Source organism: Anabas testudineus, chromosome 2, assembly GCF_900324465.2.
Source record: "Anabas testudineus chromosome 2, fAnaTes1.2, whole genome shotgun sequence".
NCBI lineage: Eukaryota > Metazoa > Chordata > Actinopteri > Anabantiformes > Anabantidae > Anabas > Anabas testudineus.
Window position 1 is genome coordinate 6,941,108 of NC_046611.1, and position 26,141 is coordinate 6,967,248.

At 39.1% G+C, this 26,141-nt stretch overlaps 2 protein-coding genes across 3 annotated transcripts; one reads left to right on the top strand and one right to left on the bottom strand.

Moving 5' to 3' along the window:
• The first annotated feature begins 1,307 nt into the window (after positions 1-1,307).
• On the top strand, positions 1,308-20,867 carry LOC113164676 (ATP-dependent RNA helicase DDX3X-like). Of its 2 annotated transcripts, XM_026364072.1 has the most exons (20): positions 1,576-1,620; positions 3,105-3,156; positions 3,495-3,542; positions 4,460-4,519; positions 5,005-5,208; positions 7,331-7,433; positions 7,584-7,706; positions 8,341-8,440; positions 8,544-8,679; positions 8,796-8,893; positions 9,113-9,211; positions 9,318-9,478; positions 9,606-9,750; positions 9,931-10,075; positions 10,773-10,823; positions 11,872-12,053; positions 12,216-12,333; positions 12,453-12,606; positions 12,719-12,840; positions 13,449-20,867. In XM_026364072.1, the coding sequence occupies exons 1-20, from the start codon at positions 1,576-1,578 to the stop codon at positions 13,526-13,528; spliced, it is 2,226 nt and encodes a 741-aa protein (XP_026219857.1). In that variant the 3' UTR covers positions 13,529-20,867. The 2 variants fall into 2 exon arrangements, with proteins under 2 accessions (XP_026219858.1, XP_026219857.1); XM_026364073.1 differs by lacking the exon at positions 10,773-10,823 and having other exon boundaries at positions 1,308-1,620; positions 13,449-13,528.
• Positions 20,120-25,672, bottom strand: LOC113164677 (dTDP-D-glucose 4,6-dehydratase). The gene is made up of 12 exons (XM_026364074.1): positions 25,466-25,672; positions 25,287-25,353; positions 25,072-25,140; positions 24,863-24,953; positions 24,620-24,768; positions 24,431-24,529; positions 23,950-24,009; positions 23,822-23,865; positions 23,530-23,695; positions 23,342-23,397; positions 23,120-23,217; positions 20,120-23,027 (listed from the first exon to the last, which is right to left on the bottom strand). Exons 1-12 carry the CDS (start codon positions 25,510-25,512, stop codon positions 22,936-22,938), a joined length of 1,038 nt encoding a protein of 345 aa, XP_026219859.1. The 5' UTR covers positions 25,513-25,672; the 3' UTR covers positions 20,120-22,935.
• Positions 25,673-26,141: the final 469 nt, after the last annotated feature.

The window sequence follows — 26,141 nt, forward strand, 5'->3', positions numbered from 1 at the left end:
AAGGGTAACGCTTTAGTTTGACAACTTAATTTTGAAAAGTAGCAGAAGCCTTAATTTAGTCAAAGCTAGAAAAACAATGAAATCTATATTTACAACCTATAAGATTTTCTTTGTAGTTTCTGCCTTGTGTGTCAATAATAATAATATTAATGAAAGCATGTGATTAGAACCTCAATACAAAGTACAGATAATAGGTAGTGACCAACTCCAAACGTGGTTGTGATCACTTTGCAGCATTTTTACACCTCGCACACATATGCAGATTAAAGATGCATACATTAGATAAACTGTGGATCGTATATTATTCTTAACATTGGATTTCTGCAAAAATAGTTGTTTTTTTAATTTACGTAGCCTGTAATATGTGCAAATTAAAACATCTTTTGTAGTGATCTATAGATCTATGCCCAACTGTGACTTTAAACTGCTAATTACTGATTTAAGATCCATGACAACTTTTAACAGTTGTCGAAATATGCTGTGGGCAGGGGTGTGTTTACACAGACACTTGTCTAACGATGTCAAACATGACACAAGTACCAATTTCATAGGGCAGCTGTGATCGTCTCAGGCAGTAAGCCCACATCATGGAGGCCTGTACATACAGCACTGTACATTTGTCAACTACTTTGGGGGTATCCTTACTAAAATATTATTTTTGTGGAAGCAGACAGCGACCATTGTTGGGTTTCACCATATTTGTGCATCAGTTCATAAAAAAGTAATTAAAGAAACTGAACAAAAATAAAAACAATTCACTATCTGCACTGTGCACCGTTTGCATAAATAGAACAGCATTGTTTTTATACTGTGCAGTGGCGTTATCGCGACAAACTGTTGTTAAAATCTCGTGGTGTCTGGATTAATAATGTTTTTAGCTGTGTTGGTTAAGTTAGCATTGTTAGCCGGGTGAAATTCCGGAAATTGAGTTGCACTAAAAAATAAAACTTTGAATAATTTTTGACTTATTTAGAAAGAGAATGCGGAATGTGCAACATATGGAATTAAAACCAAATGTATTAGTAATTTGTAAATGATCCATTTGACGTGACAATTCTTTAAACATTTCGAACAACAAAATTAGGCTTTTCATTTGCTTAAGTTGATATAATTTTGTACAAGTAAATAGAATAAAGTGTGTTATATTTGCTTTAAATGTAGCTGTAGAACCCGGTCGTAAAATATGCTAAATGTACTGCATATAATAATATAATTAAATAAACAAGCACACTATCTCATTGACTGGTGGTTGTTGAAGGACTTTTATTTTGGCGTTACCGGATGTTTTGCTGTGATATTCGGGCTGACTTGACCAGCACCGCGGCTTCATCTCAGCTTCAGCTGAAGCGCAAACAGACATAAACTGAGTTTGCATCAAGTGCCGTCCTTGTAGCTAAAATACAGCAATTTATCAGCACGTAAAATTCAGCAAGCTGTTAATCAAATGAAGTAACTGTCATCTGTCGTAGCCACAGAAACAGGACAGAAGCGAAGGAGAAGTAATATTACATCAAACCCGGCAAACAAAGAGGTCCTCCTTTCAACGACAACATTTTTCCTCCATATTCAATAGTTATGAGTCATGTGGCCGTCGAAAATGCCCACGGTCTAGAGCAGCAGGTAAGCGGTGTGAGTTTAATGTGTCTTGCAGCGTGAGCTGATGAGAAGTGTTATAACGGCAGGGAGAAACGTTAGCTTGCCGGCTAGCCTAAAAACACCGCTAATGATGCTATGAGGCTAGCTAGCGGTGGGTGCGCTTCAATTTCACGCCTGGATGAGCAAAGGTGGTTGCGGAGTGGGGAGCGGAGCGTACGATGGGGGAAAACACTCGGTGAAGTTGTGCACACATGCCTGATAAAACTCGCCTATGTGTGCATGTGTGTACGCAAGAGTTAGCCACGATTAATACGGCGCTATCATTACTGCTAAATGCGACGACTAGCGTAGACTGCGGGCGAACCGTCGTTGTAGCACAGAGCAAAACGAAAAATGACGGCCGAACGACCCGCCGGCTCCTCGTCGTGCACATATGAAACGCACCCATCAACTATTATCTTCACTGCGTTTGTTTTGCAGCTGTATACAATAATAAAAATGGGGCATGTGGGGATTGAGCTAGCAGAACTGACACACAATCAACACGGCGTTTGATAGTTTAGCAAACCGGCTTTCATGTGACACACGGTATTGCACAGTATTAATGCTGGTCTTGACTGCGTCCCGCTTAAAAATGCTCATTTTATCTGCGTCACCAGTAACGTAACGTTAATGTAGCTGTGTCTGACTGGCCAGACACTTGGATAGCAACAGAAAAGTACTGTGTGTTCTCAGTTCATGGTTTACAGAGGTCCAAGTGACCTAACGTGTACTGGGTAATTGGATGCACAACACTCACGTCTAACAAATTATGCATCCTCTGTCTCAGCTAAATGCAAAAAGAAAATTGCAGTGCAAAAGGCTCTTTGCAGAAATTAACCCATCCTGTTATTTTAGCTAGTTAACTAAATGTTGCTGCAGTGTAGAGAAGCATCCCACCCCATGACCCAAATTCTGTTTCTGCATATGAGAGCATAAAATTCAAAGTTTCCTGGACAGCAGCCTCTGCTGAGAGAAAGCTTGACGCGTCACCATAAAGTCTTTCCCCTCTCATCACTTTGGTATCCTCTGTTGTAAAGTATCTCAGAGCAGCTGGGGCTGTGCAATTTGCTGACATTAACGGAACAGGATTTCTGCATGCTGTAGCTCAACCTTGTGTGCAGAGTTATCAGTTGCTGAAATAATAAACTAGCTATTTCAGTTTGTTTTTGGTTCGGTCTGATCACATCGTTTATTCCCATGACAATATGGATGGAAAATCACAAAAAAATGATGCACTAACGATTATTCCAATTAATAGGATAGAAATAGAAATTGCTAGACGTGAAAATAAATCAGGAAGTACCAGTAACATCACACTGTGCTCACTGAGCACATAAATTAATTCACAATGGGTTTCCTCTTGTTACATGTCTTAGTAGAAGGCATGCATTCAGACTAGAGAATTGGATTGATGGTACGTGCTATTTCTCAAGTGTTTTTCTTAATATTTGACTCTGTGTCTCCAGCTTGCTGTCCTAGACTTGAGTGCAGCAGACGGACAAGGTGGCGGCACCAACAGTAAGCAGCCAAATGTTTTTTTGTTTTTGTTTTTTTTTTTTGTCACTTTTCATTGTCTCTGACTAACAAATGAACATAGACTCTCAAACCACTCATAAACCTGAACTTTTTACCATCTTAAAGATTTATACTGTAGTGTATCCCAGTTTTCTTTAAAAATTTATTTTGTAGCTTTACAACATTTTGTTTATAGGTTTGGTATTTTGTATTAAATCAGAATTAGGGTGGTTTTGGTAGCTTTGCATTCCCTGTTTACATTTATAGAATTATATTTTCAGACTCTGAGTCCTTTTAAGGATGTAAACTGTGATACTAATATTCTCTCTTTCTTTCCACAGGGCGATACATTCCTCCACATTTACGGAACAAAGACACCTCCAAAAATGGTGAATAATCTCAAGTTAAAGCTATACCGGATCATAGATGTGTTTATGTTTAATACATAAAATTTGAGCAACACTTACACTTGACTGTAAACTTGTTCCCTGCTTCAAAAACTGTGGAAAACGATTGAGCTTGACATTTACTGACAGCTGTTGGATAGTGGTAGCTCCCAGACAGGGACAGTCTCAGTAAAGCAGAATCCATACTCTGTTCAGGTAACATTGGCAGATTCATAGTTCACAGCTAGAGATAATACTTCAGTGCAAGCAGACAGTGCTCAGATCACAGCCTGCTTTGATCCCTCTTTTATAGTCGACCTTTAGATTCATTTTGAGATAGCCATAATCAGCTAACCGTCCTAAGTCATAAAAGTCCTGTAAACTATATTATGACTGTAATTTCCCATATCACATTTTGAGACTGTTGTACTTCAGGTCGGCTAATATAGCAGTTATCATATAAATAATTTTTGTCCATGTTATAAAAACTCAGTTTCATTTCAAGTATAGGTTACCCATTCAACCAGAACTGAACCACTTTAAACATATAACCATTGCATACCCATAAATAAATACATGTATTTAGCATAAATGAACATTTATGTTTATAATGTTTACCGAGTTAACATTTAAAGTTAAGAAGAATTTTCTGATTGGTTAGAAGGCCAAGCCTCACTAAAAAACGGCTCTTCTGGCAGTGCTGTTGAAAAAAGTCAGTTAAGATCAGATGGGGCATATTCCTACTAAAAACATATTAAATAGTTGTACTGTATCCTTAAGAAATAAAAATTCAACTCTGTCTACAGCTCTGCTAACAGTGATTTAAAAAAAAAAAAAAAAACCTCCACAGGGTACTTGGAGGTTGTTTTAAATGTTGATTCTGATAAAAACCACAACTGAAACGCTTTCTTCCCATACAGCAGGAAATGCCTTTGCTGCAGGTCGACAAGGTGGCTACACCATGGCGCCTCCAGCCAGCTGTAAGTTCCTCTTTTGAGCTTCTACCAAAGTCAGAGTTACTTAGCAGTGAGCACTCTTGTCATCATATATAAATGACTATCAGCAGCTAAAACATACCCCTTATTTTTTTCAAGGGATAGTAATGTTGCCGATCTATCTTTTAAATTTAAGAATAATGGTTTTTGGTGTTAAAAATTAATGGTGCATGTAAAAAAACGAAACAAAACAGAACTTCCTGATTTCTGAGTGTACAACATAGACACAAAGGTGTGCCTTGGCCAACACGTCATTGTGTGATTATGATAAGTAAAAATTAATATATTCATAGACAAAAGGGTTGTAACTAATCTTTCGTCTTGAGGTCAATCTGTTTTTCTTACACAAAAAGAGCTAAAATATCACCAGCACTCTCACTTTAACGGCAGCGACAGGTAATAACCCTGCAGATGTGGTGTAACTGTTACTGGGAAACTGAGATAATTTATTCTCCTTCCTCCCTCTGCAGATGGTTGGGATGGTGGGCGCAACAATTTTGTTAATGGCTACCATGACAACCGCATGACGGGCAACTCCTTTAACTGGGGCCCACCTCGCATGGAGCGTGGCCGAAGTGGCGTCGGAGGAGGTGGTTACCGTGGCAACAGAGGAGGAGCCTTTAACCCCATCAACCCAGCACAGCAAATGGGATTTACTGGTTTTGCAAATAAAGGTGAGGTTTAGCTTAATCACAGCCAACTTAATTTTCCTCCACAGTGGGTAAATCTGTGTAAACCTGTGGCTCAGGAGGGGGAGTGGGTCGTCCTCTAAACTCAGAGTTGGCGGTTCATCCCAGGCGTCCCATAGTTGCTCCTGGTGTGTGTGTTCCTCGCTTGCAAGTTGCTTTGGAGCAAAGCACCTGACTTAAGTTAACAGTATCATGATATCCTCTGTGTGCATATACTACACAACAAGCATTAGTGTCGCTTCTCTTTTCCTTCTAAATTTACACCTTTGTTTTGGGTTTGAAAATCTGGAAACACTATTTAATTAAATTAAACATATATCCAAAAAGCTATCAAGCCATATGTATGTATTGTTATGTTTGTCTAAAAGAGTTTGTTTTACTTGCTTTCTGCCTTGTTTCATATAATTTATCAACCTGAATTTGTGTCAAAACACTTTGTTTTATCTCTCCAAAGAAGGAGTAACTATTTAATTAAATACATTTATAATGCTGTTATTTTTTTCTTTACACAATTCCTTTAAGTCACTAAATATGTATCAGGTCTCATCCACATAAATTTCCTCCATGTTCTCAATATTCATAAGCATTTATAATGTACACTACCTGGATCTAACTAATCAAATAGGTAAGAGCCTTCCTTTGGATAATTACTGTGTGAATGATTATGTTTCAGCTTCCAACAAGTTATTTAACCCTAACTGATGCAGTGAGTAGCTTCTCATTTCTTATACAACCAAATCAGAAGACACATCCTGTGGTCATGGAAAAGATGTTAATCTGTTTCAGAAGGGTCAAATTATTGGCATGAATCAAGCAAAGAAAACATCTAAGGAGATTGATGAAACTACTAAAACTAGGTTAAGAACTGTCAAATGCATTATTAAAGCTGGAGAGATAGTGGGGAACCGTCATCTTCAAGGAAGAAATGTGGCTTACAATGCGAAGGAAACTCAAGCTCTGTAGCCTTAAGCCGGCTAGATAGTGTAGTGGTAACATCCAATCCCAGCTGTGGCCTATCTCCAGTAGGGGTTCTTAGGCGAGACCTCCTTACAAATGTAAAGTAAAAATGTAAGAAAACCACTTGTCAGTGAGGCTAATCGCAAAAAAGGCTTCAATTTGCTAAGGAGCATAAAGATTGAACATTGGAGCAATGGTGGTCGGATGAGTCCAGATTTACCCTGTTTCAGAGTGATGGGCCTAGTGCCTACTGTACAAGCCCGTGGGGGCAGTGCTATGATCTGGGGTTGCTGCAGTTGGTCAGGTCTAGGTTCAGCAACGTTATGTGTTCAAAGAATGAGGTCAGCTGACTACCTGAATATACTGAATGACCAGGTTATCCCATCAATGGATTTTTTTCTTCCCTGATGTCACGGGCATGTTTCAAGATGACAATGTCAGGATTTATCAGGCTCAAATTGTGAAAGAGTGGTTCAGGGACCAAGTCGCATCATTTTTAACACATGGATTGACCACCACGGAGTCCAGATCTTAGCCCCATTGAATAAAAGTTGGGATGTGCTGGAGAAGACTATGTGCAGCGGTCCGACTCTCCTATCATCAATAAAAGATCTTTAAAATTTGTGCAACTCAGGACAGGAATAAATGTTGTGACATTGCAAAAGCTTAATGAAACGATGCCACGCACCTCAAGAAGCTAAAAAAGGTTCAACGAAATATTAGTTTGTGACTTTTTGGATGAGTAGTGTATTTTATGGTTAGGACTGTGACACAGACTTTTAAAGAAGCTGTTTTCTTCAGAACATTATCAGCTTTTTCTTCACTGTAATAGAGATGAATCAAAGGTTGCTGAAATAATATCTAGAGTAGAAACAAATGTAAGTGAAAATATATGTGTACATCACTTTAATATACAATATACTTAGAAATCCAATCAAGAGTTTGGAAAATAAATGTTTAGCTGCAGCTAACCCTCAGTGAAAAAGTGTAATTCTAGAGGTGTGGAGTTGTGTAGACATAAAATGGGTCTTAAGAAAAGAATTCTTATGCAGTTGAACGAGCTGTCGTCTTTACACCCTGTTTAATGTTCCTCTAATAGTGTATGTATGAAAATGTCTTTTTTAAAGTTTTGTGTTTGTTCTGATGTCAGATGCAGGCACCTGGAGCACAGTCAAGGACGCCTATGGCAGTTTTGGCAACAATCGAGGGAAGTCTGCTTTCTTCAATGACAGAGGCAATGCTAATAGAGGGAGGTGAGCAGATGAATCACAGAGACAGACTTTAGCAGTCCTACAACTTGTTTCTCTTTTTATTTCCCTTTTGCTGTACTAAAACGACTTCAGGTTAAGGCACAGTACTGAGTATTGATACTTTAAAATGAAAAATCTTTGTGTTTTACTTAGGTTTGAGCATGGTGGTTTTGGTGGTGGTGGTGGAGGAGGAGGAGGAAACAGCCGCTGGGTGGAGGAGTCCAGAGATGACGGAGATTGGTCCAAACCGATGCCGCGTAACGAATGCCTTGAACAGTGAGTCTGGTTTTGGTATTCGTGATGGAGATATACTCAAAACAGGGAAAACTGGATCATCAACTTTGCAGGGAAGATTCTCACTGAATTGAAGTAGTGTTAATAACCGAATAACTTGATTGTTTCTTTAAATAATTACAACAATCTGTTGACTAGACTAGACGAGATTGTGACAGTTTCATAGCTCGCATACATTAAATGACTGAATTATTTACATAGACATTATGTTTTGTGATTTATTTTAGTCATGTAATTGCAAAAGTTGGATATAGAGATTAGGCATGAGAAACATTTCTATGTGCTTTATTTGAACCAAAACAGTAGGGGCATCATGATTCTGAATCTAAGACTGAAACTGCTACACAATTGTCTATGTGTTTCAGGTGTTCAGGAACAATGAAGAGTTTTTATATCTAGATAATATTTTGGGTCAATCTAGGTCATTTTAAAACTGCTCAGAGCCCCATGGTGTTTTCTAGTTTACTAAAACAAAACAAAAACGGAGATCTCAACAGAACTGTAGATCGGAGAATCATTACATCTCCTACCACAGTGCAGCATTAAATAACATTACGTTGCATATTGTTTCTGAACACTTCTAAAGGCCTTTTTCTCCTGTTTTCTTGCTCTGTAGTGAGTTGTTCTCCGGCAGTAACACTGGGATAAACTTTGAGAAATACGATGACATTCCTGTTGAGGCCACAGGACAGAACTGCCCTCACCACATAGAGAGTGTAAGCTGCTGTTGTTCAGTAGGAATCTAACAAATTCATATATGAGCGACTATTTGATATCACTCTTTTAATGATCCCCTCTGTCTGTGTTTGTGCTGTGTAGTTCCAGGATGTAGATATGGGTGAGATCATCATGGGGAACATTGCTCTGAGTCGCTACACCAGACCAACGCCTGTCCAGAAATATGCCATCCCTATTGTAAAGTCAAAGAGAGACCTCATGGCCTGTGCACAGACAGGTAGGACACGTGTTCGTACAGTCACCTCTCCAGAACAAAAAAACACACACTGAGTTGATGTTGTTCTCTCAAGGTACTGCAATGAAGTGATGACTGCTGAATGTGTGTGTGTGTAGGTTCTGGGAAGACTGCAGCGTTTCTGCTGCCCATTCTCAGCCAGATCTACACTGATGGACCAGGAGAAGCTCTTAATGCAGCTAAAGCCTCAGGACAGGTAAGAATACTTTAATTCATGAAGGGTCCTGAAATTTCTGGTGGATTTTAGTAGACGAAGAACAAAACATTAAATTAAGTTTGGATGGAGAACACACTGACAAATGTTAGACAATAGTAGACAACACACAGACAGTATTTACAATAGTCCATCTTCTTAAAACTAATGTTTATCTACTGTACAAATGAAGTGTGCTGTGCTCCTTTCGCTGTATCACAGGAGAATGGGAAATATGGACGCCGTAAGCAGTACCCTATTGCTCTGGTACTGGCTCCAACCAGAGAGCTGGCTCTGCAGATATACGATGAAGCCAGGAAGGTATATATTAACATAGACAAACAGGAAAACACATTGTCTTTAATTTCCTGAATAACTGAAAAGCATTTATCAATGCATTTCTTCATCCTGCTTGTTTCTCTTAAAGTTTTCATACCGGTCCAGAGTGCGTCCCTGTGTTGTATATGGAGGAGCAGATATTGGCCAGCAGATTAGAGATCTGGAGAGAGGCTGCCACCTGCTGGTGGCCACTCCAGGAAGACTTGTGGACATGATGGAGAGGGGCAAAATTGGACTGGACTACTGCAAGTACGACATGGAAAGAAGGATATTACTGTTTTTTGAAATAGGATGCATCTTGTGTAATTGCATTTTATTAAATTTTAGTTGTATTTTAAAGTCTACAATTTCTTCCACTATGTCTCCATCATTTCAGCTACCTGGTCCTGGATGAGGCAGATCGTATGCTTGACATGGGATTTGAACCACAGATAAGACGCATCGTTGAACAGGACACCATGCCGCATAAAGGCATCAGACAAACCATGATGTTCAGTGCTACATTTCCAAAAGAGATCCAGGTATGTTTGCATTAAGTCCAGTTCTTAGTTTAGTTCCTCAGGTTCTATAATTCCAGGGACCTTTTAGTCAAAGTGCAGAACTTCTTAAGTGTGAGGATCGTTAGTTTGAAACTAGCTCCACTTTCTTCCTATGCAGTGCTGAAAACTTGTTAATGAGCACATGGTTTTCTCCTCCTGCAGATACTGGCCAGGGATTTCCTGGAAGAGTACATCTTCCTGGCAGTGGGCAGAGTGGGTTCCACCTCAGAGAACATAACTCAGAAAGTGGTGTGGGTGGAAGAGAGTGATAAGAGGTCTTTCCTCCTGGACCTGCTCAGTGCTACAGGTGAGACAGTCACACAGCAACAACTTTTCTGTCTGTGTTGAGCTACTGCAAACACACACATACATATACACATTAGTTTTATTTCCCTCGTCCTTTTGCCATTGTCATATTGTTGTCCCTGCATCTCAGCTAATACATTACTTTGTGTCTTATGTTTAGCACAGTGTAATGCCCATCAACACCCCTTGTCTGTCAACCACTTGGAAACATTTGGTTCAGAACTTTCACATAGATATGTTTACTTTTTATTGGCATGAACTGATTTCTAGTTACCAATTAAAAATTTTAAAACCAGTTAAAAATTCTAATTTTGACTTTCCTAAACATGCTGAGGACCTAGATAAAGTCTGTCTGCGTATTCTGTCTTTCTCTGGATTAACAGGAGCAACAACCAGCCGGGCTTGTACATAATGATTTATGATTTATATTAATTTTTTTTATTGGCCTCAGGAAGGCAATGGTGAGGATGATCTATAAGAGAAAATGTCATTGCCACATCACTAGATTCAACAAATATTTGCTGTTCCTTCTCCAGTTTACTATAAAAACCTCTTTTTTTGCAATTTGGAGAATAAGTAAATAAGTAAACTGAGGCAGATATTTGGTCTATTAGGGACATTAAATATACAGAGTTGGTTTTCTACTGGTGATTGAGTGCAGTTTACATGTTGGTGGTTTGGTGTGGTTTTATCCCAAGTCATCCCCAGCGAGGTACAGGACAATACTGGAGACAACATAGAGAAACCTGGTAAGATTCTCAATCAATCAACTTGTCATTTCATATTTTATGTATTTTTGCCTGCGTTTAATATTTTTCTCTGTGGGTGGAGAATCGTATTTAGTCTGTTATTTTTGGTTCTGTGTGCCATTTCAGATTTTGTCAGCTTAAACCATACATGCCTGTTGTATTTTTTTTCTTAGTTTCAGAGTTTTTGTGGCATTTCTATGTACTGTATGTTGCTGTGGCGTCTTCATTTCAGACCCAAAGCCTTGATGGAGAGAGTCTGTTTATGTTAGACTCAACAGCTAACAAGTGCATATAAATAGGTGCCAGCGTCCTTCACTTCATAATGAGGTGGTTATGTTAACACAGCAGGAGCACTGAGTAGGAAACTCTGACCAAACTCTTTCCATCAGCGGCTCTAGTCATAGTGCTGCTGATGTTTTTTTGTTTTTTTGTAGCTGTGTTTCCTTGTGATTTATTTTTGTTTTTATTCACATTGCACCATTTACTGCCTGTTGCACTATTCTGTTCACACAAGAGCATCTATTGTGATGTGATGTACATGTAAACAATTAAGTCATAAAGTGCATGTTATTAATATTATTTATTTATAAGACCACTCACTGATCAGTGAACACAGCTTCTCTGTAGGGCTCAGCAACTGAAATTATTCCTGTACACGAAAAGATTTATATTTCAGGGTTGTCTAAATGATGACGTTTGCATCTACAGCTCAGTTTGTTTTTAAAAAATAATATGAATGTGATACAGTAAGTTAAGCTCCCAGACATTGCTGTCTATGGTGCCATAATACCTTCACTACAAGTAAGATTCACAACTGGAAATGAAATGGGACATCTGAAACTTATTTTTTGTTATGTCCATTGTGAGGTCATCTAGTGTTTTTATCTCCTAAGCTCACACACTAGAGCTCTGCAACAAAAATCCAGGTTTAAGGATTATGTGTTTAGCTTTTTTTAATGCAGAAAAAGAAAAAATAAATCCACTGGCCTTCACATGTCCACTCACAGATAATTACTAACCTCGAGTATCCTTTCTCTTGAATGACCAGGCAAGGACTCATTGACTCTGGTTTTTGTGGAGACCAAGAAGGGTGCTGACGCCTTGGAGGACTTCCTGTATAGGGAGGGCTATGCCTGCACAAGTATCCATGGTGACCGCTCCCAGAGAGACAGAGAGGAGGCTCTGAACCAGTTCAGATCAGGAAAATGTCCCATTCTGGTGGCAACAGCGGTCAGTAAATATAATTATCCTGGTACAAACACTGATTATATATCTTTGTGAAAAGTTGTAAACTTCCTATAATACTATAATTGTACATGTGAGAGTGTGAAGAACCTTTGTTTTCTTTGCTTTTTAAATTAAGTTTGATGTGAGGTATTTTTACACTATCAGGTAGCGGCTCGCGGTCTGGACATCTCCAATGTGAAACATGTTATTAACTTTGACCTGCCCAGTGACATAGAGGAGTATGTCCACCGTATTGGACGTACAGGAAGAGTTGGAAACCTGGGTAAGACTACAACTATTGCCAGTTAATGGAAGTGATGCACGATTTAAACTGAGCATAGACTCTAAGCCTTTTGAGCTGTGATTCAATGATGCAGCCACTTTCTGCTTTTTTACCTCTAGGTTTGGCCACGTCGTTCTTCAATGATAAAAATGCAAACATCACTAAAGACCTGCTGGACATCCTGGTAGAGGCCAAACAGGAAGTTCCCTCATGGCTTGAGAGCTTGGCCTATGAGCACCAGCATAAGAGCAGCAACAGAGGTCGCTCTAAGAGGTACGCATACGTCGTCTTCTCTGTGTAAATGTATGTCAAGCCAAATGTCAAATTAAACCACTTTCTTGTCTTGTTCAATGTGTATTTAACATGTATTTAATTTCACCATCAGGTTTTCTGGAGGTTTTGGAGCACGTGATTATCGTCAGACAGCCGCTGGAGGCAATGCTGGATTTGGAGGACGCGGAGGTCGCAATCCAGCAGGACATGGTGGAACCCGTGGCTTTGGAGGAGGTGAGGATCTGATCTTAACATACATTTGGTGATAATGAATGAGAAAATGTGACCATAATAATTAATTCAGATATCACCAAATGAGAGGTAGAGGTTTTCTATCTTTATGCTTATAGACTTAAAGATGGATTAATGATGAACTTCAACTTTTAATGTTATTGGTGGAGAATTAATAGATAAAGTAGAGCACAATATAAAATATCATGTGTGGTTTTTACTGCAGCACCCTTTGATGTGTTTTTTCACCACTGTGATTTGTGAATATTAGATGGTTGGAGGTCACCTACAGCTGTGCTAACATAATTGCAAAAAGCTTTTCTAATGATGAGTTAGAGTTTCGTTAGTAAATTAACAATTTATAAATACAGTTTTCTGATATTCCACTTATTTCCACCTGATAGTCATTTACAACATTAACAATGTTTGTTACACGTTTCATCACCTTAGTTCTGTTCTCAGCTAATATTTATGGCAGATGGTTAATCTTTCCTCAGATATTTTTGGAATGAACACAGTGTGATATGACTTGCCAACAGGTTTCTGCTCATGGGAAACAACTTTAACCGTATTAACTTTGAGGCTTCTCTTTTCTGTTTTCTCCCTCCCAGGTGGTTTTGGTAACTTCTACACCAGTGACGGCTATGGAGGCAACTACTCCCACTCTCAAGTTGACTGGTGGGGCAACTAGGTTCCTCCATCCCACTTTAACTCATCCCTCTTTCTTCTACCAACTTCACCTACTGTCTGTGCTTCATCTTTATCCACCTCTCCATTAACCCCAAAAACCTAAATGCATGTTATTAACCTATTTATACTCATTTAAATATCTCTTCTTCCATTCCTGTTCACTAAAATCTGTCTAATTTCTTTTCACCTCCACCTTCATCTTTACAGTCCACTGTTTTTTATTTTTTGTTTTATTCATTGCTGATGATCTCACCCCTTTAAGTAGGCCACGATTTAAAGGGATTTTGGTTGGTTATTTTTTAACACTAGCAACAGATTAGCTTTCAGCTAGTTACATTATTTGGTTTTAGTGATGACTTTTCAAATAGTTTTTCTCTGTGACAAAAAATAACCAATTAAATTAAAGTTCTAGGTGTTCTTTTCAATAGGCGGACATGTAGTATTTACAGTGTGCAGTCATCTCTAATACAGCTGTAGGAAACCAGGGCGATATGCATTTCTTCACTTCAGATTTGTGTTTTGGCTTCATTTTATTTTAATCTTTAATTCACCTAAAGCCAGCCAGGCTCCTTGTGAACCTTCACACGTCATCTTTGTATGTAACACACGGCCATGTTGTAAATCACAGGCCAAAAGGTTTTTTAACATATAACTCAGAGACAGGCATGACGTCAAATCTGAGCAATATATGTGTCTGCATATGTATTCAACAATGGGAACTGGCTGAGGTCTCCTTCAGTTACATGACATACATAAAAGGGGGCACAGAAACAACAAAATGTTTTTTTTTTTGTTTTTTTTTTTCACCTTTTTAAACCATTTTGAACTAAGTCTAACTGAGATATTAAGACGAGAGACTGGACAAACTGAAAGCAGATAGTGTTGCCCATCAGCAGTGATGCTAGCAAACAGTTTTAGGAGTTCTATCACAACTACAAGGCAGCATTTTTTTTTTAGTTTGAAACAAAAATAACGGAGGATCATTTGTTTCTGTACTGTGCCTTTGAGAATTTGAACTTTGTCTCCTATTTCTGTTGTTTTTATTGCCACAATACGTACCTGGCTACAAGTATTGGCCAACTGTGACTAAAATAATGTATATTTAATGTCATGTATGGGTTTAAACATGTTTTTCCTTATTTCTATTTGGAAGGAAACTAACTAGGCTTGAACTAAATCAAACCTTGGCAAAAAAACAAGCAAACAAAAAACTAAAAGACTGCGATGAGGAAACTCAAAGCTATTCCTTATCAGTCTATTGGAGTTCAAATTTGTTAGGTCTCTGACGAGCTGATTCCCAAAAGCATGTTACCACTGTGACCATATAGATATATCTTAAAAACGCCTTCATCTAACGCCAATAAAGCTGGTCAAAAACATTACATTTGTTTAAAAAATACATTTTATTAATAGGAAAAACAGTCCTCTTTGCCTTTTTAGGCTTGGAGCAGAGGTAGCAGCAGTGGTTTAATGCTTTTGGAAAAAGTGAGTCCTACTCATTGACCTGTATGTCACATCTACAGCTCTGGTTAGAGCTTGAGTTTGGGTTTCTCAAAATCATTTTGACACTAACTGTTGGGTCAATTGACGTCGGCAGCACAGTCACTGAGACAGAATCTGGTGTAGTCGTGCAGCAGCAGCAGCTGTGTTATGTCGTCTCTCGCACTCTTACTGCTCCCTCTTGATGCAGCTTTCGAGTCATGTCAGATTTACATTAACTGCTAAAACGTTATTCTTCTGTACATGTGACTCACTTGTGGTAGCCGTAGAAGTCTTTGGTATCTTCCAGTGAACATCTTCAACCCCGGAGATGTTTCCATACAGGTTGCAAACATAGCTTATCCAACAAGGAAACTGTCCATGCTAAGAAACAGCACAACATATTGCAGTGAAAGCAATGCTACAACATTTTTGGGGTATAAAAGTGATCGCTGCTGCTGACAACTGTTAACCGTATCAGTGACTGTGGCTGTTGGACTGACTCTTAGTGTCACCATGATCTTTGGAAACTGGCTCCTCTTCCACCACAAACATTGAGACCCTTGTTTACCAAAAGCTTCTTTCAAAGGGACACGCAACTAAAATGCTATAAGAGTTCAAAAATGTCTTGCTCACTCTATCCTGGAGAGTTACCTGAAGAGTCTTCTCTAAGAATAAGTCATTTCAGTTTAATCGTTAAGTCTGTTGAGGTCAGGGATGAAAGTTAGGAATTGGATAAGCTAGCCTAACTAATTTCACAGCAGAGGCAGCTGGAGCCAAACCTCCATAGTATTCTATAGCCACTATCCTAGATCTTCTTTAGTTCCATTTTTAGCCCTTCTCACACAATACTGCTTAAGATTGCAGGTTCTATCATTGTTGTCGATACAACAGTGTTAATTTAGTGGATATTGTTCCTTTGTGCTTCATTTGACTGGTCAGGATTATGATGAAGCAAATTCTACATAACAAAACACAGAAATTAAAGAAAGAAAATTTAACCTGCAGGGCCAACTCAAACTGACGACTTGTATTTTATTGTCTGAGCCTTCAGGTAGTTGGATTTCTTTGCATTGATGCATGTCGACTCTCCATAAACTGGCTGGTGCTTGCTGCAGTTTAACTCGTCCCACTTTAGCCCTGCTAATTAATGTCAGCAAGATACAGGGCAAAGTGTGCTAGTAGAAGAGTGGCATAATAAAACGGAGAAGTTTGAGCTTCACATTAATGTTCTGTGAGGTAATTAATGTACCTGGTTAGCTCCACTTTACTCTGCTCTGAAACCAGGCTACAGGGGGCAGCTGACCTGCACCCAGTACGTCCAAGTTTCATCCCTGTTAAAAGGACTCCACTGTTGGTTTGGACAGTTCAGTGGCAGAAGTCAAATCCCCCATTCTGTAAACTAGCTGCAGAATGAGCCAAAAACTATTCTGTTACTACCTGGTGGGGGAGAAGTGTGTTTTTTTTATCATAGTCTTAATTTATTTTGTTTACATTCACAATTTAAGTTAAATAAAAATACAGATTTAATGTAAATAGTTAAACTCTTCAAAACAAAAGAGAAGAATCTCAGCTGAAAGAGACTGAATTGTAAGTAAAATAACACAGTGTCTCGTTAGCTGTGTTCAGTGAGCAATTTGAACAAGATTGGCAGGTTTATTCTTCATAGGTAGTGTTTACAGCATATACAGGTGTTTAAACACAAACTAATAAAAGGAATGAATCAATCAATTGATGCTTATGAGACAGATTTTCTCAAATTGCCCACTGACTGTGGCAAATTACAATGAGGGACCAAGAATATAAAACATATGCAAGTGTTGTTGTTTTTTTTTGGTCAAGGACGTAAAAATGCTAAAGCAAATAAATCCAATTCTACAGCAGGCTTTAGTTATGTTAGAAATCAGTATTTATTTTTATTTTCAATTATTTTTTACCGTCATCTGATTTTAGATAACTTCTTAATCAGTGGGCCAATGTTTAAATCTTTCTCCAAGGATGATTGGTAGGACACAGGTAGGCTTTAATACAGTTGTAGAAGAGCTTCCGGCTGAGTAACGCTGAGTGTTCTTCATGTCACAATGAACTTAACGGTGGGTGAAATGATTTCAGCTATATCTATATCTCACCAAACCTGATTCACCCTGAAGTGGTGGTTAAACTGAAGGACCAGTTTAAAGGGACAATACTACAAGGACAGTCGTCATAGGATAAAGTGTTTAAAATAAGTAGAGGGTAGAGACCGTACGTCCTGTCAGGTCGAGGTTCCTAAATGAACCGAAAACAGAAGACTTGTTTGCGTTTTCTTTTGGCCACTGTTAAAGTGTGGTACAAAACATTGTGTTGTTGCTCAGGTTCAGTGTGCAGTTGAATACTGGCAACATGACTGTGAGCACTTGTTAGTACAGCAATTAAAACTGTCTGTGTCCCGTTAGAAGATTTAAGCACCTGTTAACTCATTAAAGAATTTTTTCAGTAGCTCTGATATTAATAGTATGTTAAGTTTCTCCTGCAGCAATGGTGGATAGTCTCCATTTTAAGTTAATGTTAAGTATGAAAAAATAACCAACAGAAAGATAGAAATCAGTAACAGAACAATATGGTGAAGATAACATTGCAAATGACAATCAGTTTTCAAGGATTACTCACTTTACACGTCAACAGAACACTTAAATCGTGCTGATGGTCAACTTTACATCTAGACATCAACATTCAGTTGACCCTCCGATTTTAAAATGCACGTCCACCTTGCGTCCACCTGCACATGACAAACTGAAGCTCATTACCTTACAGTTGAATATAACATGTAACTTTGTGTTACGTTACCCAGCTGTGTTCCCCACATCCCCTGATTGTTGATATTACAGAGCGGTTGAAGAAATTTGGTCTGTATCAGTTACGAGAGAGCTGACCTTTAATCGTTGACTGAATCACACAGTGTGCTGACACTGTTACATATTTATTGTGGGGGGGGGGTGTACTGTCAGCCATTCTAACTTGAATCCATGGCTGTTGCAGACTACAGACTTAGTATGCAGACTGGACATGCAGTGCAGAATCTGGCTCTCTGTGTAGACGTTGTAGTGCCTTCTAACAGCCACTAGGGGGCAGATGGCGTAACCGTCTCACAAGCAGCGATAAAGATGCAAGAAAATGTAGATAAAAAACAATTGGAGCGAATTCCTGGTACAACATTGCTGGTAGTGGAGATTCATTAAAGTCATTTAAAAAATGTGAGTTCTGCTGCTGGGAGTCGATAAAAGGTCAAACTTCAGTTTACCTCACTTTTTATCTTGTTTAGAGATTATGTCATGTCAAGTAGTAGTATTCAGAGTGCGCACATAAATATGCAATGTATTTAAGTCTTTTTCTAAGGCAGACAGATTATCCGTCAGTTGTAATTACTTTTCACCTGTGTTGGAGTAACATTAATTACCACTGTGCCCCAAACTCTCACATCATCAGAACGCCCCCCCTGGGCAATTAATTTCTATGGAGATCAGTTATACATGACTTGCTTTCCCTTTGCCATCAACAGGATTCATGAGTTTTGTTACTTCTATTTGTGTCCAAGTGTGTGTGTGTGTGTGTGTGTGTGTGTGTGTGTTAGGGCTGGGTATTTTTCAGTACAGATGTAAAAATCAAACTATGACATAAACAAACAAAATAAATGCGTTAATGCAGTAGTGGGTATGCATGTGCCATTTCTGTACGTAGAAGTCGCCACAGTCATTGACGAGCAGAAATACTGTAGAATTACAAACCCAAGTGCTGAATAAAGCAGAGTTGCTTCAGACTTTGTGTCAGAAGTCGATGGCACAAATATTCAATAGAGAGATGTTTTGGAGACAGTAATACTGAAGACCAAAAGAAAGAGTTGACCGATTGTTCCTGGTGCTGAAACTTATTATGTAGTTGCCAATATGTATCATTAGTTTACATTTTAAAATAGATCCCTGTCAGTCGTTTTGATCCTGACTTTTTAGCTATGTTATCTATAGATAGAAACGTAGGTCAGATCCACCACTTGGTCCACACTAGTCTAAATCCTCCTGCATGCTGTGATGATCAGTGCCTTCATTGGGGCATAATTTGAATTTATGCTAATATGCTAAAATAAGATTTCTGGTAAACATCAGCATGTTAATGTTGTCATTGTCAGCATGTTACGCACAGTGACTGTACAGTAGATGCTCTTGCTGTTAGTCTTCCCAGCCTCAGTAGTAAAGGGGTACCACATTAACAGAGCGTCAGCTTTAGTATTTAAAAAGCAGAGGATGTTCAGTTTAGTTCCTCTGAAAGAAAACTCAGTTTGTCATTTAAAACTGCAGCACTTTAGCTTTTTAATATTTAAAATGAAATCTTTTGATGCCTTAAGTTCAAGGGTGATACCCAGCCCTAATGGAGCAGATAGTGGAGTTGGTTACACTGTACTGTACGTGGCATTACCATAGCGACAGTCACCGTGGCAGAGGATTTTGCATCACCACGGTAACTAACTTACCATCAGGACTGCTTGGATAGTTGGTGAACAATTAGTGGTGCTATGCTCCCATTGCTGCGGCCTGCAGGCCCCCCTCTGTTGTAGAAATCCCACTTTGCTTTACAGAAAGTGCTTCAACGTTCAGCAAGTTTTCTGTAGCACGCGTGCTTAAAAAACCTCCAAGAGGTGCGTATGAGTGAGCTCGAGTGACTGAAGTATAGCACAGCCAAGCATCAGAAGGCGGTTTAGTGCGAGTGTGTGTGTTGCATGGAAAAGTTAGTGCAGATACATAGAAACACAGGAGCAGTTGTTTGGTTTGTTTCTTTTTCTGTTTTCTCTGTTGTTTTTGGGGGGCGGGGGGGCAGGTGGAGTTCTAGTTAACAGCAACCCTAGGATTCAGCTGTTTGCACACAGAGTTCTCGAATCTACTTTTGCTGCTAGTTTGTGTAATTTATCAACCATTTTTGAGAAATATTTATTTTTATAAGCCTAATACAAAAGTTGATATTTTACTAAATGACTTGGCCAAAAGACAGTAAACAAAAACACTGGCACTTGAATGTTGAATGTCATAGGTATGAGTGAAAATTTCTATTTTTCTGGGGTAGTGTGAGCTTTTTAATGTTAAAGATGCGATGTGTAGGAGTTTCTCTTTGGATATGTCACTGTAACAAAAAACTTTAACAATATACAAATGAATCAGTTTGTTGGTAAAACCCAACACTAAGGTACCCGCACCACATGCATCTCTGTTTTTCTACTACAAATGTTCTGAAGGTTTGTTGCAGCAAACTTAGACCTTGAATACCTCTATTAAAAATGCAAGCTGTGTTGTGATATCTTGACAACTGTAGTGTTTGGTTTGACCAAATTTAGCACATCAGTTAATGGATGAAGTGTGAAAACCAAGCATGTTTGCATGATTATTGTGAGAAATGTTTGCTTACTTGACATTAGAATTTAAGTACCTCACATGCTAGCATGGCTGTAGCCTTTTTATCATACACTGTGAGCATAAACAGGGTACTGTGTGGCTAAAATCCATCTCAGTATATGCAATTTTGTGATATACTGGAAAATGTAATTGAAAAACCATAAACAAAATGACCACGTAGTAACTGCCTGTTACAGCTAATGCAGTGAATTGTCACGTCAATCCAATATGGCTAAAGCTCTCTGTAATTTTAGAATTACAACAGTACATGAAGATGCGCACGTGGTGACACATGTTAGTCGTATTACAGTTAATGTGACCTATTAAGAGAAACGTCCTACACGGGTTACCTTTAAAGTCACATTGGACTCAGTATCCGATCCACAAACCTGTCCGTGCACAGGTTCCATTGCTACAATGATTATCAACCATAAACAGCCATTTTTAATTGGCAACTGAAATTTGGGACAGCACACCCTATATGCCAAGGTTTGGATTAAAAAAAAAATTAAACATTACAACCAAAGACCATTTTGTAAAACAAGAAAACAACAAAAAACATGCAGTACAAAAAGGATCCAGATTCTCTCCAAGTCAGTTTTTTGTTCTGTTCATTTGAGTTTTGACACTTTTCCTTCCCGTTAACACCCTTGTTGTGAATGTCTGGCAAGTGGCGATCTTTAAAGTCTTCATAACACAGAATTAACTGTGGTTCTATTACTATGTTGTTGTGATTTGCATATTTTCAGGTGTGTTGATGCTTTCACAGGGGGAGTTTGTGGCCAGTCAGAAATGGGGATCCAGCCTGGTGCCTTCACATTAGAGCACGAGAAGATTATTGCAACTTGTATTTCTGCTGTAGGTCCACTTAGCACAGACACTGTAGTTATACTGAGATAACGAATATGTCCAGTGGCACAGCTTCGATCACTGAGAGGTCAAACAAATGGCACATAGGTAAATAATAACATTTTAATGCCTTTTGCACAATTACATTTTTCATTGCAACCATAAGTTTGTGTAGTTCTTTAGCACTCCAGTAAAGACAGTACTCAATAACACTATTTCACTTTGAACTGAAAGTGATTTAAGGTTTAAAAGGTATATTCTTAATTAGGAGTGATGCTGTTTAGTAAATGGATTGCAGTGAAATGAAGCCCCGTGTTGTCTCCATTGCTGACTGGCCAGACCCCTCGGTGTGGGGACAGCAGCATCGGCCTGGTAGTTAGTATTTGCTTTATGTATTAGTTTAGCAGTTGTGCACGATGAGGAGCACTGCACGAAGAAAACAAAACTGTGTATCTATTCTGATTTTACCACAAATAAAGGTTTGGATTTGCAAATGTAACTGGTGTGTTGATGTTTCCTCTTCTTCAGTGTATGTTTGACTTGAAAATCAAGGGATTTTAGATGTTTTAGGGAAAAATAATCTGCAGAATACAGTGAAGCTGTTAAGCAATAGATTTATTAGCAATGGTGAGATTATTAAAACGGTTTGGGACATGTGTGAAACAAACCTGACCCTCTCTATGCCGTTCTTTATTATTATTATTAGACTAATACTGTAAGAAAACGGAATCATCTTTGAACTAATACAAATCTTTGTGCTGTAAAAAGTTAAATAAAACTGTCTGGAATCAGGGTTTTCATAGCACCTGATGATTTCATGTCTGGTGGGATGTTTACATCCACTTACGTCTGAGATAAATTAAACTTCATGAGGACGAGAAACCCACAAGCTTTTCCAGGCCACTAACAGACATAACTGGCTTTTTGATGTATGCATGAACATGAAACTAACACACATTAACATCTGAGAGAATCAGCAAATCTCTTTAAAAGTTGCTTATTGCACCATTCCAACAATTAAAAGAACAGCTTCCAAAGTAAGTTCAGTGATCAGCAGGGAACCTGATACATGTTACAATAAACCAGTTACTACAGTACATAAAAATGCATTAACAGGGTAATTTGACTTCTATGATGAATCATCTTTATTGTAAATGTAATAATTTCATTTTCCCTGTTTTGAGCTGACCACCAGCAGAATATTTGGTCACTGGATTTATGCTACTGCTGAACATGAAGTTTGGATGAAAACAACAAAGGAAAAAAACACATTTCACAGTTCTGACGTCCCAAAAATCCTGAAACACTTCTTCTTGTGGAATTACATAAAACTGCATGCTCCTGAAAGTCAGTTAATTCATATCAGGGTAAAGTGCTTTTATTTCCAGTTTTAACATTGCTTTGGTTAAAGGAAGTTTTCAACCTTCTTCCTGTTAGCTGTCACTCGAGGGCCAGTTGGTCCAATCAACCGTCCAACGGTTGAGAATAATAAATTATTCTCTACAGTAATACGAATGTTTCCTCATGTTCTGTGGTTTTTTATGTGAGCTGAAAATCAGCCACAGTAGCCTCTGTGCTGCATAAATATTATGAAATCATTTATGTTTGTAGGAAAAAATGTAAAAAATCATCATTTTGTGTCCTTTCAGTAGCCTTAGGGCACTTATTCATTGGTCTTTTGAAACTTGCTTCTGACTTGTCCTTGGTCCTCACCTGCTTCTGTCCAGAAGTCTGGGTTGTCATGGTACCATTTCACTATAACGCACATACAAAATACACAGAAATTAGCATTTTGCAGATGAAACAAACACTTGTTTACTGTGCTGTGTGTGTACGGGTCACTGTACCAGTCTGTCTGATGCCTTCAACCCAGGACACTTCAGCTCTCCAGCCCAGCTGCTGCAGCTTCTCACATTTGATGGGATAGCACAGGTCGACCCGCGGCCTGGTAAAGATCAGTACATTTGCATGTTTCTCATGTTTAACAGTAATTTTAACTGGGAGTAAAACTCTCTATGTTACTGCAGACCCAGCTATACTCAGTTTACTCTGTTCACTACTCGACTCACCTGTCAGGCACAAACTCCAACCAATCATTCACCTCAGAGTCTTGTACATTTTTAACCTAAAAAAAAACCATACACAGTTTTAATAATAATAATGTAATAAACACAAATTTACTCAGAGAATATTATTTCATTTTAGATTCTGTCCTTATTGCTGCCTCCTGCTTTATCTTTCAGTTAGGAAAACACACCATTTTAATAAGCTCCCTGGCCAACTGCATAATGGGAATCTCACAGCTTGTCCCCACGTTGTAGATTTCTCCCACAGTCCCTTTCTCCAGAAGCAGCAGAAAGGCACTGATAGCATCATCAACAAACAAGAAGTGGCGGGATTTAGGGAGGGTCCCCTGGATGGTGCTGCAGCAGACAGGACAAAGACAAACTTGATTTATTCCGCTTTGTTTTTTTTAAGCTGATTTACTATGTCAGATCATTTCTGATGGTGGATAACAACTACAGGTTCTTAGAAAAACCCCAACCTACCACTTCTTGTTCATTTGCAGGAGGTTGAGAAACCTTGGAATGACCTAAAAAATCAAGACGATAATGCATTATATATTAAATGTCTGCTGGAGATGTGGAGGTGTGCTTATAAAAGTGCAGGACTGTACCTTTTCAGTGTACTGTCTGGGCCCATAGATGTTGTTGCTTCTGGTAATGATGATGGGAAACTACAGTAGTTACAGACAAAAAGAGCTCTTTTTAACAGAGAAGTCCCACATTAATATTTCGTTGGACCTCCTTCAGCTTTGATTACATCACACATTCACTGTGGCATTGTTTCAATAAGCTGTCACAACATTTATTCCTGCTCTGAGTTGCATTAATTTTTCACCAAGATCTTGTGTTGATGGGAGTTGGACGCTGCGCAAAATCTTCTCCAGCACATCGCAAAGACTCTTAATGGGGTTAAGGTCTGGACTGTGTGGTGGCCAATCCATGTGTGAAAATGATGTGATCATCAGCAAAATAAAAATCAGCCTAAAATGCTCAGTTATCACTCTGAAAAGGACTGTGTGTGTGTGTGTGTGTGTGTGTGTGTGTGTGTGTGTGTGTGTGTGTGTGTGTGTGTGTGTGTGTGTGTGTGTGTACCTTGTATTTGTCCCAGTAGGATTTAACCAGGTATTCTGCAGCTGCTTTAGTGGCAGAATACGGGTTGGAGGGTCTCACCGGACTGCTCTCATCAAACACCTGCACAGAACAAACACCCAATATCCAAGTCAATAAATGACCCAATAACCCTTCAACGCACAAACATCAAATGTCAATCTGTTTGGTGACCTGGTCCAGACCGGCTCCGTACACTTCATCAGTGCTGACGTAGATGAAGCGCTGTGGTCGATGTCGGGCCTGATGGGCAGCTCCCAGTAAAACTCTGGTTCCATCGATGTTAACCCGCTGGAAACTGGACGGAGATTCAAACGATGACTCTGAAGGAACAAACAACACAGTGTGAGCAAAACAGAAGCAGGACCGTCACCCTGACATACGAGCGTAACCTCTGTTTAAACTACAGCTTCTCACCAACGTGTGTTTTTGCTGCCAGGTGAAAGATCACATCAATGTTTTCTGTGCTGAAAATGTGGTTTAGCAGCCGGGAGTTACACACATCTCCCTGTTAAACACAGATGTAAGTAGTGATATTAATAGGTATGCATATAGTACAAATGTCACAGCTTCACCCTCAGAGATTATGGTTAGTTGTTAAAATGTCATAGTGCAGCAGCTCTTACCCTGATAAAAGTGTAGTTAGTTCTGTCTTCAATACTCTCCAGACTCCTCGGACTGCAGCAGTAATCTAACTGAAGTTATAAGACAAATGACACACATAGATAAATATCCACTGCTTACAGCAGAATTGTATATTTGCTACGAAGTGATCTGACATATTTAAATCATCATGAGAAGGTCAGTGAACAGCACACACACAGTAAAAGTGAGGACTTACAACATCCAGGTTAATAATCCTCCAGTGTGGGTTTCTAGTGACAAGTGAACACACAAGATGGGAGCCACTGGATCGAGAGAGAGACAGAGAGAGACAGAGAGACACAGAGAGAGACAGAGAGGTCTTATTTAGTGTTCAAGGTGTAACAACATTGTTGAAGTGATTTTATCTGAACTCACATGAATCCACATCCTCCAGTCACCAAAACAGTCCTGTTGAAGTCCATCCTCTGGCGTTAGTCATCACCACACTGAACCAGGTAACGTCGGATCACATGAAGGTCTCCAACACCAGTATCTTCGTTCTTATTCTCCGTTATTAAGCCTGATGGCTAAATAAAAGCTAATTTAACACAGAAGTTCTCTGTTCTTCACTACAGTGGAAGTATTGTGCTATGTACGACAGTCGCGTCTGTTTTACGGCAGTGTTGACACGTTGAAAATGGGCGGGGCCTTAGCCTGTGCAAACCGCTCTCTACTCCCTGAGTGGTTGTTCCCATGTGACGTGTCACGTAAGAGCCTTCTGATTGTGTAACTCCCACGTCAATCAAACTGTCAACAGTGCCGACGGGACAAGTCAATCGTCTCAAGCGAGCTATAGCAGACATGCGCAGTCCGTAAGTGTTCTTCAAAATAAGAGTTTGGTGTAAATAGTTGGTACAGTTAGCCCTTGAACTAACTAACTGTACACAAAGCATTCAAATACAGCCCCATCTCTAGCAGCTGCAATCATATTATGTACATAATGCACACTTGCTCTTCATTTATTCCCCACATTAATACATGTATTCTTTTATTTGAGGCAGACCCTTTTCCCTTCCGGTCGTTGCCTGGGTGACGTTAGGCAACTTGACGC

Excerpts from the sequence above, each read along its gene's own strand:
- LOC113164676 (XM_026364072.1), top strand. The coding sequence starts at position 1,576 with ATGAGTCATGTGGCCGTCGAAAATGCCCACGGTCTAGAGCAGCAG. Across the intron at positions 3,157-3,494 it reads ACAAGGTGGCGGCACCAACA|GGCGATACATTCCTCCACAT; the intron begins GTAAGCAGCCAA and ends TTCTTTCCACAG. Across the intron at positions 4,520-5,004 it reads CATGGCGCCTCCAGCCAGCT|ATGGTTGGGATGGTGGGCGC; the intron begins GTAAGTTCCTCT and ends CTCCCTCTGCAG.
- LOC113164677 (XM_026364074.1), bottom strand. The coding sequence starts at position 25,512 with ATGGACTTCAACAGGACTGTTTTGGTGACTGGAGGATGTGGATTCAT. Across the intron at positions 25,141-25,286 it reads GGATTATTAACCTGGATGTT|TTAGATTACTGCTGCAGTCC; the intron begins GTAAGTCCTCAC and ends TTATAACTTCAG. Across the intron at positions 24,530-24,619 it reads ACGGAGCCGGTCTGGACCAG|GTGTTTGATGAGAGCAGTCC; the intron begins GTCACCAAACAG and ends TGTTCTGTGCAG.